Source organism: Tauraco erythrolophus, chromosome 29, assembly GCF_009769465.1.
Source record: "Tauraco erythrolophus isolate bTauEry1 chromosome 29, bTauEry1.pri, whole genome shotgun sequence".
In the NCBI taxonomy this organism is placed as follows: domain Eukaryota; kingdom Metazoa; phylum Chordata; class Aves; order Musophagiformes; family Musophagidae; genus Tauraco; species Tauraco erythrolophus.
Window position 1 is genome coordinate 5,152,948 of NC_141493.1, and position 10,098 is coordinate 5,163,045.

General features: G+C 52.1%; 1 protein-coding gene across 2 annotated transcripts; it reads left to right on the top strand.

Moving 5' to 3' along the window:
* The first annotated feature begins 360 nt into the window (after positions 1-360).
* On the top strand, positions 361-7,458 carry RASSF2 (Ras association domain family member 2). Of its 2 annotated transcripts, XM_086628109.1 has the most exons (11): positions 361-438; positions 2,285-2,360; positions 2,527-2,678; positions 3,157-3,245; positions 4,505-4,507; positions 4,797-4,948; positions 5,060-5,161; positions 5,337-5,388; positions 5,486-5,607; positions 7,068-7,165; positions 7,389-7,458. In XM_086628109.1, exons 1-11 carry the CDS (start codon positions 380-382, stop codon positions 7,456-7,458), a joined length of 975 nt encoding a protein of 324 aa, XP_086484235.1. In that variant the 5' UTR covers positions 361-379. The 2 variants fall into 2 exon arrangements, with proteins under 2 accessions (XP_086484235.1, XP_086484234.1); XM_086628108.1 differs by lacking the exon at positions 4,505-4,507.
* The last annotated feature ends 2,640 nt before the right edge of the window (positions 7,459-10,098 follow it).

A 10,098-nucleotide genomic window follows, 5' to 3' on the forward strand; every position in this document is an offset into this window, starting at 1 on the left:
TGGAGAAAAAGGCACAAATCCCACTCAGGACCCTCCACCTCCAGGTCTGGCATGGCCGGGGCGGCCCGCGGACGCTTGAAATGCAAACGTTAGCGCCAGCGTGGCGCTGCCCCTATTAAATTTTCAGTGAGTTTACGCCGCTTCTCCCCTTATCTGATTTCCCTTCTTCTCCCATCATTTTTTTTTCCAGAGGAGCCACACCAAACTTTACCCGCGGCTGCATCCCAAGAGCTCTTCTGAATCCCTGTGAATTGATTTTATTTCTTTCTTTCTTTTCCCTTCCCGCTATCCCCGGGCTGCGGGAAGCGGGGGGGTCACGCCGATGCTTTTCTTCTCCTCCCTCCCTGCCATTCAGCTCCCATGAAAGAAGAGCGGGAGGATGGATTACGGCGGCTGCGAGTACCCGGTCCCCTGCGGAAAAGACAAATATATCTCCAAGTAAGATGCTCGAGGGGACCAGAATGATGAAATAGGGTTGGGGCTGGTAACTGGGGAGTTATTTGCCATATTCCCAGGGAGGTTTCACCTTCCAGCTAGGAGGAGGGGAGCAATCCTGGGGTTTAACTCCATTCGGTTGGATTTGGAAAGAAAAAGCCATTCTGGGACAAGAAATGGCAATTTTCTTTAAAAAAAAAAAAAAAAGGGAGGATGTTGATGTTATTTTGGATTTCTTTTTTCTTAGGAGCGTGGCCAAACGCTCGATGAACTTTCACGAAATGCGGGTTTTGCTGAAAATGGTCGCGATTAGTAATTGCTTTTTTATGCTTGGGAGAGGAAGTAGAAAAGGATTTCTAAATTTCAGGGAAGATTTTGGAGGAGATAAAGTATATATGATGTGATGGGTTTTCCCCCTTTTTTTCTTTCTCATAACCTCAAATCCCCCTGACTTGTGCTTCATTAGACCAGTCTGATGGTGCCCAGCATCCGTAACCTCCAGCTTCAGGAATTCGTGCCGGAGGCACCGCGGCCCCATGATTCGGAGCTGTACTTAGGCAGCCTGGTTTCTTTTTTTTCCTCTTTTTCTGTATTTTAATTTTTACTTTTTTTAATCTATCTTTTTATTTTTCTTTTGATTCTCTTTCACTTCCACTTTTATTTATTTTCAATTTTATTTTTATTATTCATTTTTATTTTTGCTTTTATGATTCCTTTGCAACTGGAGCAGGGCTCAGACTTTTAATTGGAGCTTGAGGTTGGAGTCCGGAGCGACGAGGCGCCGTGATAAACTCACCCGTGAGAACTTGTGACTCCAGCATGACCCAGGGGTTTGGGTGCTCCGAAAATTGCTTTGGTTTTCAGCCTTGTGACTGACGCCACTGAGGCCTGACAGATTTTCTTCCATCTTTTTGTGTGGTTTGTGGAGGGCACAGTGGCAGGGGAGCTTGGCCCCCCGACTCGTGGTTGCAAAAGGCAACTCCTGGTTGACCCCACAGCACATACCCTCAATAAGGGAGGTCTAGAGGCAGCAAAAGACCCAAATTCACCCCAAATTAAGCTGGTTTGGGTCTGCAGCACAGCAGGTTCATGGCCTGGCCTGACCCTGGGAAGCAATTCCTGCTTTCTCCCAGTTCCCCAAAATTTACCCCCGGCTGGCTCAGGGGGTACCACACCGGGTACCAAGTGGTGCCCCCAATCTCCCACCCTCGCTTCTCCAGATTTTTGCTCAGCATCTTGAGCTGACAACATGCGCTCGCAGCCCAGAAAGTCAAATGTATCCTGGGCTCAACCGAAGAAGTGTGGGACCCCCCTGCTGTGCTGCGTTCAGCTCTGGGGCCCCCAACAGCAGAAGGACATGGAGCTGCTGGAGCGGGGCCAGAGGAGGCCACGGAGATGATGCGAGTGCTGGAGCACCTCTGCTCTGGAGACAGGCTGAGAGAGTTGGGCTGTTCAGCCCAGAGAAGAGAAGGCTCCGAGAGACCTTCCAGCACCTTCCAGTACCTAAAGGGGCTACAAGAAAGCTGGAGAGGGGCTTTGGACAAGGGCGGGGAGTGACAGGACATGGGGCAATGGCTTTAAACTGAAAGAGGGGAGATTTCGATGGGATCTAAGGCAGAAATTCTTCCCTCTGAGGGTGGTGAGGCACTGGCACAGGTTGCCCAGAGAAGCTGTGGATGCCCCATCCCTAGAAGTGTTCAAGGCCAGGTTGGATGAGGCTTTGGGCAACCTGGTGTAGTGGAGGGTGTCCCTGCCCATGGCAGTGGGGTTGGAACTGGATGATCTTGAAGGTCCCTTCCAACCCAAACCATTCCAGGATTCTGCAATCCTTCCCATTTTTTTTTTCCAGAAATGAGCTGCTCTTGCACTTGAAGACGTACAACATCTACTATGAAGGGCAAAATTTGCAGCTGCGGCACCGGGAGGTAAGAAGTCCCTGTGGGTGGACACTACCTTATCTCTAGCAGCAGAGATAAGAGAAGGAAAATGGGTTCGATTCAGCTTTGAGAGGTCCAAAAAAAACCCCAAATAACCCACCTGTGGGTAAGATCCATCGGGATTTCGGCTGCTGAGGTGCCCGTCTGTGCGCAGGAGGAAGGCGAGCTCATCGTGGAGGGGCTGCTGAACATCTCCTGGGGCTTGCGGCGACCCATCCGCCTGCAGATGCAGGACGACAACCAGCGCATCCGCCCTCCGCCCTCCTCTTCCTCCTGGCACTCCGGCTGCAACCTGGGAGCCCACGGGTGAGTGGAGGGACAAGGGGTTTTGACTGATTTTTGACTGATTTTGCCCAGTTTTGCCTGGGTTTTTGCCTGGGTTTTGCGTGACTTTTCCCTGAGCTTTGCCTGGTTTTTTAGATATCTGAAACAGGGAAAAAAGGAGCAGGTCCAGCTTTGCTTGCACAGGTTGTGCCAGAGCTTGGAAAAACGCCGTTCCAGGCTTCAGCATCCCTGGCTGGGAACAGAGCAGCTGGGATAACCCTCCAAAGGGTTTTTTTAGGAGCGGGAGAGGATAAAATTCAGGATTTATATTGCAACCAGCCCGTGCTGTGACTCTAGAGGGATGGTTACCTGCCAAATCCGTAGGGAGATGGGGCTGCTTCCCATCTTGGGAATAACAGCGGGGGGGTTTCGGAGTGGGACATGATCCTGGTTGTGGTTCCCTCTGCAGCTGCGCCCTGGCAGGGCACCCATCGCTTGGGATTTTTTTTTTTATTGCCAGGTCCGTGCTGAAGCCCAGCACCTTGCCGGATATCCAGGTTACGGACACGGAGGCTGCGCCGAACACGGAGGCTCCGGGGAGCAGCGCAGGTGAGCCGGGCTCAGATCCGGTTGGATTTTGGCAGTTGGGATCAGCTGCTTCATGCTGCAGTTCTATTTGAGAAAATAGAAAACAGGCATTTATTTATTTTATTTTCCCTCTAGAAATCAGTGTCCCCGTCTTATTGCACGTTACTTAAAGCCACTTCCAACGCGTTTCGATTGAATTTATTGAATTGCAGCAAGAAAATTTCACCCCTGATCGCCCCTAAACCTTTTGAAAGGGGTTTTGCTTGGGGAAAGGGTCCACAGTGGGATGTGGCAAAGAGGAGCTTGGAAAGAAATAGGGGGATGGAGCAAAGAGCCTCCTGGGATCGTGGGGAAAAGGATGTCGGCGCTTCCTTCCCCTTCCCAGCGGCTCAGCTTTTAAGGAGGCAGAATGGGAACGCAGTTGGGAAGCGTTACCATGGGGAAGTCAATGTTGCTGCAAAGTTGTTGGTGTTCTGGGTTTTTTTTTTCCCCTCCCTGTTTTTTCCTCTGTATAGAGGGGGAAGAGCTTCGTTAACCCCTTGTTTTTAACACGAGGCAGCAACGAGCGGGACACAAGCTGTTCCACCGGCGATTCCCGATGGAAAAAAATCGCTTTTACGGGGTGTTTTGCAGATGTTCTTGGCTACTTTTTTTTTTTTTTTTTTTTTTAATTTTCTTTGGGTGCTTTTCTGGAAATACATCCTGGAGGTAGATAAGAACCAGCGAATCCTTTTGGCTTCAGGATGCTCATCCACTTCCTGACTGAGCACTTGGAAAACCCATTGATCCATGAAACCCTTTACCCCATCCTTGATCCTCCAGCTTTTCCCCTTTCTCTTTTTCACCTCCCCATGCATAACACACTTTTCCCCCCTCGAATTAAAGCTTGCCCAGACAATATCCACACTGTATAAATAACCCAGCAGCTATTTCAACCAGCCTTATGACGTTAATCCTCTGCCAACGTCCCAAAAAGTCATCTTTTATCACATTTTTCTCCAAAAGCCAGTAAAAATCAGTGCATGACGTGCGTGCACGGCTCCTCGTGAGCGCTTAGTCACGGCAGCGGGCGCCCCAGAGATTTTTCTTGCTGTAGACATGCTTTGAATTCAAACATCCCAGCTCGAGCCCGAGAGGTTCATTAAAAATGGATGAAACCGGCTGGTTTATAATAATCTGGACACGGGCCAGTTTTCCCGCAGAGATCTGAAGCACTGGCCTCATTTGCCTGCTCTCATTAAAGGAAAGGATTTAAAAAAAAAAAAAAAATTATAAAAAAGGGAGTAAAGATGCTCGAGTTCCCGGGAGAAGAGGCTTTATCCAGGTAGCAGCTGGGATTTATGCAGTTAATTCTGAATTTATAGGAGCTGGGAGAGAATAAACCAGTAGCTGCTGTGGTTTAAACTGGTGGGTTGTATCAATCCTGGGCTGTATTTCTGGGATAAGGACTTCTGCATCCGTGGGGGGACTCCCAGGAGCTATTTCGCAGCAGGGAAATGCTGAGGTAGGACCCTGGGGGGTTCTCGCTTGTCCCTGGTCCTCAGCCCCATCCTCCCACCGGCTCTTTTCCAGCTGCCAAATCGCAGCCGGAGGAAGCGCCGCAGCTGATGCGGACGCGGAGCGACGTGGGCGTCCGGCGCCGGGGCAGCAGCCGCACCCCCAGCGAGCAGCGGCGCATCCGCCGCCACCGCTTCTCCATCAACGGGCACTTCTACAACCACAAGGTGAGCCCCGACCCTCGCCGGCTCCCCGAAACCTCTGCCGAGAGATCGGGGGGGGGGGGGGGGTATCTGAGCCGGGGCAGGGGGTGTTGAAATGGACTTTGCACCCCGTAGACGTCCGTGTTCACGCCGGCGTACGGCTCCGTCACCAACGTCCGGATAAACAGCACGATGACGACCCCCCAGGTCCTCAAACTGCTGCTCAATAAATTCAAGGTACGTTGGATATGCCCCCCTCCACGCTCCTGGGTTGCCCTGCACGGAGAATTTGTATCCTGTGGATGTGAAATGCAACAGCGGAGCCAAATAATGGGATTTTTTAAAATTTAATTGCTGGGAAAGCCCGAGGTAGAAACGTAGACCTTTAGTTGTGATTTCTGTCTCTGTTCAGATTGAAAACTCGGCGGAGGAGTTTGCACTGTACATCGTCCACACCAGCGGAGGTAAGTCTGAAAAAAATCCCAGCCCAAGCCCGGCACAGCCGGCGGGTCGGCCGCGGCAAAACCCCCGGGCCGCCCGCCGGTGCTTTTGGCGTTGCAGAGAAGCAGAAGCTGCGAGCCAGCGATTACCCCCTGATCGCCCGCATCCTGCAAGGGCCCTGCGAGCAGGTCTCCAAGGTCTTCCTCATGGAGAAGGACCAGGTGGAAGAAGTCACCTATGACGTGAGTTTGCCGGTGCGGGGTGCTCGTTGCTTTTGGATGGGCTGGGGATGCAGCTGGGGCTGGAAAACCAGGTGGGACGTCTCCACGCTGGAGATAGAGGAGTCACTTTGGTTTGCTCCCATGTCTCCCCATGAAAACTCCACCCCTGCAGTGCTGTGTTCAGCTCTGGGGCCCCCAACATCAGAAAGACATGGAGCTGCTGGAGCGGGGCCAGAGGAGGCCACGGAGATGATCCGAGGGCTGGAGCACCTCTGCTCTGGAGACAGGCTGGGAGAGTTGGGGCTGTTCAGCCTGGAGAAGAGAAGGCTCCAGGGAGACCTTCCAGCACCTTCCAGTGCCTAAAGGGGCTCCAAGAAAGCTGGAGAGGGGCTTTGGACAAGGGCATGTAGTGACAGGACACGAGGCAATGGCTTTACACTGAAAGAGGGGAGATTTTGATGGGATCTAAGGCAGAAATTCTTCCCTCTGAGGGTGGTGAGGCACTGGAGCAGGTTGCACAGAGAAGCTGTGGCTGCCCCATCCCTGGAAGTGTTCCAGGCCAGGCTGGATGGGGCTTTGGGCAACCTGGTGTAGTGGAGGGTGTCCCTGCCCATGGCAGGGGGTTGGAACTGGATGATCTTGAAGGTCCCTTCCCGCCCAACCCATTTGATGAGTGAATGATTCATCTCAATGGGGAAAAACCTGGGCTTGTGCTTAAAGAGCATCTTTAAACCGTAACTAAGAGCAAACGCCCCCAGCCCTACTTTGCTGCCCCAAATCCGATCACAGCAGAGCAATTGCTGCACGGCCTTTGGCAGGATTGATATTTTTTCCAGCCAGGAAAAGCGCTGTGGATGGGGAATGACCCCTTTATACCATCCGCCAGCTCCCCCCCAGCGCTGCTTTGCTCTTAAATCAGAGCACAAACAAGGTGCTTTTGGGGTATGTTTGGGCTTAAACAGCCCTCAGCAACGCACCGGGGCCGTGCAGGGCTCTCCGTACGACGGAGCCAAGTCTGCATCTGGCAGGTAAAATAAAATCAACCTCAGGTGGGTTTTTTTCCCAATAATTAGCTCGTGCTCGCTCCCACAAGCCATGTTTGTGCCATGCAGAGGAAACGTGGATTCTTGTAGGGTTTGTTGCAAAATTGAGGGGGATTATTCTTTACATTGAGAGTGGTGAGGCACTGGACCAGGTTGCCCAGAGAAGCTGTGGCTGCCCCATCCCTGGCAGTGTTCAAGGCCAGGTTGGATGAGGCTTTGGGCAACCTGGTGTAGTGCAGGGTGTCCCTGCCCATGGCAGGGGGGTTGGAACGAGATGGTCTTTGAGGTCCCTTCCAACCCAAACCATTCCATGATTCTATGATTCTTTGATTTCCCCGGTTAAATCTGGGGAGAGAATGCTACAAGCTCGCCTTCGGCCTCACAGGGTTAGTGCATCGTCCTCTTCATCACCTCTCTTGACATTTCTCTCCCACGCAGGTCGCTCAGTACATCAAATTTGAGATGCCCGTCCTCAGGAGCTTCATCCAGAAGCTGGAGGAAGAGGAGGATCGGGAAGTGAAGAAGCTCATGCGCAAGTACGCCGGGCTCGGTGGCATCGAGGGGAGATGCTGAGAGTTAAGGACGTTGCCGGGGGGTGGTTGTTTCGGTGTCCAAAATTCACCTGCGCAGCCTTGTGTCCCTAACGCACCCGCGAGCCGTTGGGTTTTGAGTTATCCCAGGGTTTTCTTGGCAATTCGGGTTAAAAAGCTCAGCTCGGGGCTGCAAAACTCCTCTTTTCCTTGTCCTTCCCGTCTCCAGATACTCCATCCTCCGGCTGATGATCCAGCAAAGGCTGGAGGAGATTTCCGACGGTCCGACGGCGATGTGAAACGTCTCGCCGGCGCCCCGGCTCCGGCTCGCGTCGCACGGAGAGCTGTTGGCTCACAGGACGTACTGTACTGAATCCCAAACCTCCCCGACATTCCCGGAGTCCGTCCTGGATCACTCCAGCTCTGAGCCAACCCATCCCTCCTGCGCCTTCATCCGTGCAGCATCCTTGGGGGGTTCCTCCTCTGCAAATGGGATTTTTCCCAGCCAGGCTCCGGCCGGTGGCAACTTTGGCCAAAATCTCAAATCCTTGGAAATAACATGGAGGAGGCCAAAAAAAAAAAGAGGAAATCCATGAGCAGGATGAAGCTGCCGAGGACGGGGCCGAGCAAGGGCTGCAGACATTCAAGAGCAGGAATTTTTGGGCTCAGTTTGGAGGAGGGACCCGCCGCTCGGTGACATGAGAGCACAAAGAATTCCTCTGGTCTTGGGGAAAAAAAGAAAAAAAAAAAAAAAAGCACATTTCTATTGCAATAATTCACAGGTGTAAATCAAAAATTTACAAAAAATTTGTTGTTTTTTTTTTTTAACACTTTTGCTGCCGAAAGCCAGCCTGGGGACTGAGAGTTGGATTTGCAGCGAAAAAAGTAAACGGCATTTTTCTGGCGCGTTCCTTTAACCTGCGTCTGGTCGTGGAACTCCCTCCTTCCCCCTGTTTCTAATTTGCACTAATTTTAGGGATTTTAAAAAAAAAAAAAACAAAGCAAAACCCAATGTCAAACCTCTCTGGTAGCTGTGATGTGCCAAACAGTGCTCGCAGGGATAGTTTATGGTGCTGAGCATCCCAAGGGATGGTGCTGTGCGGAAAGCGGAGCGGGGGGCTGGCAGGAAGAGGGGGAGGCAGAAATAAAGAGGGGTTTATTTTGCAAGTTGCTTTTCGGTGAAACTGGGATTGGGACCGGCTCCGTTCTCACCATCACACCTGGAAAAAAAAAAACATTTTCCTTCTGGGCTGAACCAGCAGTATCGATTTTATAGAATTTATACCTCGATGTGAACTAAAACTCTGACTTTCTCCCTGCTTTTGTACTTTTTTTTTTAATTTTGATGGTACCTTCTCCACCTTTAACGCGTGTTGGGGCAAGTGTTGTACAGCGGGGAAAGTTTTCGAGGTTATTTCAAGGATGACGGTGGCATCGCTCCGGCGAGTAACGAGCCAACAAAATCCGTAACGACTTAATACAGAACGAAACCTCCCCCGAGTTCGAGTCTGGTTTGTTCAAAATAAAGCACTTTGCGGGCAGAAACGCTGCGGAAACGGGCTCCGTGTGGGCTGGGAGCGACGATGGAGAAGAGCAAAATCCCGGTGGCCAAGTTTCCCAAGGAGAAACGCTCCCGCCCGGCAGGTTTGGAGACTCACAATTAAATCGCTGGCGGATTTTTAGGGCTGTTGGGGGCTTCATCCAGCCCTTAGCGACTATTCATCCCCGTGCGCCGTAATCAGCAGGATCCATCCTCTGGATATTTCCATTCCGGAAGGTAAAACTCACCTGGAGAAGAAAACTCGGCGTTGCTTAGCCTTGTTTTAAACCCCATCAAGTTTTTAAACCTGATTTATTCCAGTTTTAGCTCCTTCTTGACGCGGAAGCTCTCGCCACCCCCGAGGTTATCCCCAGCCACGCTCCCCCAAGCCGCCGGCCCCGCGTTATCCGGCCCATTGGAGCCCATTTATCCCTCCCCACGTGGGGAGGGGGGGGGTACGAGTGACGTTGGCTCCGCTTATCAAAGCTTTATCCGCTGGGAAAAGTCCGACGCGAGTCGAGCCCGACGGGCGCAGACGGGAAGAGCCATCGCCGGCGCGGCACCGCGGGCACGGGTAAGGGCAGCATCCTCGGCACGGGTAAGGGCAGCATCCTCGACGTGGGGTCGAGGGATAAAAAAAAACATGGAATTGGGTAGGTGGCAAGGTGAGAAGCGGAAGTTTTTTGGGACACACCTGAGCTGGAGGTCGGGATGGGGAGAGCAGCCCCGTGGAGGCACCGCAGCCTGCTCGGCCGCTTGGGCACCGGGGTTTTCCTCGGGTTGTGACCCATAAGCTTGGATGCCATAGGGGAAATAAAGAGGGGGGAGAAATAAGAAGGAAAAAATTCCCATGTCTTGATTTTTATGGAGTTTTCCACCCAGGTTTGCAGCGTTTCCAGTGGTGGTGATGCAGCTGCAAACAGCTGGAAGGGGGACATGTGCTTTTTCAGGCTTTTCTTAAAGTAAATCACATTAGTCAGAGGAGTGGGGTAGCAAAATGAGGCAAATTAAGTGAATCAAGCCCTATTTTTTATTTTTTTTTTCTGAAGCACCGAGTTTCGAAGTGGGGGGGTTGGTCAGGCCTGGCACCTTCTAGCGAGGGCCACGGGAGGGAAACGCTGACGCAGGGATGCTGCGGCCAGGGGGGGGCTCTGCTTTTTCAAAAGGCTTTTGTCAACACGGCTCGTGCTATTTTTGGGATGATTTCAGAGCTCAGCAGCTTCGGTACAATGAGGCTGTTTGCTCAGCCACCGGCTGGGGGGGTTTGGGGGTGGGGAGGGGGATCGCATGGTGATGCTCCGGTGGTTTGCAGCGAGGTGGAAAAACGAAGGTGTAACTTTGCTCGAGAAGTCGGGAGCGTTTGCGTTGCACCACGCCGACAAATATATTGAATTATATA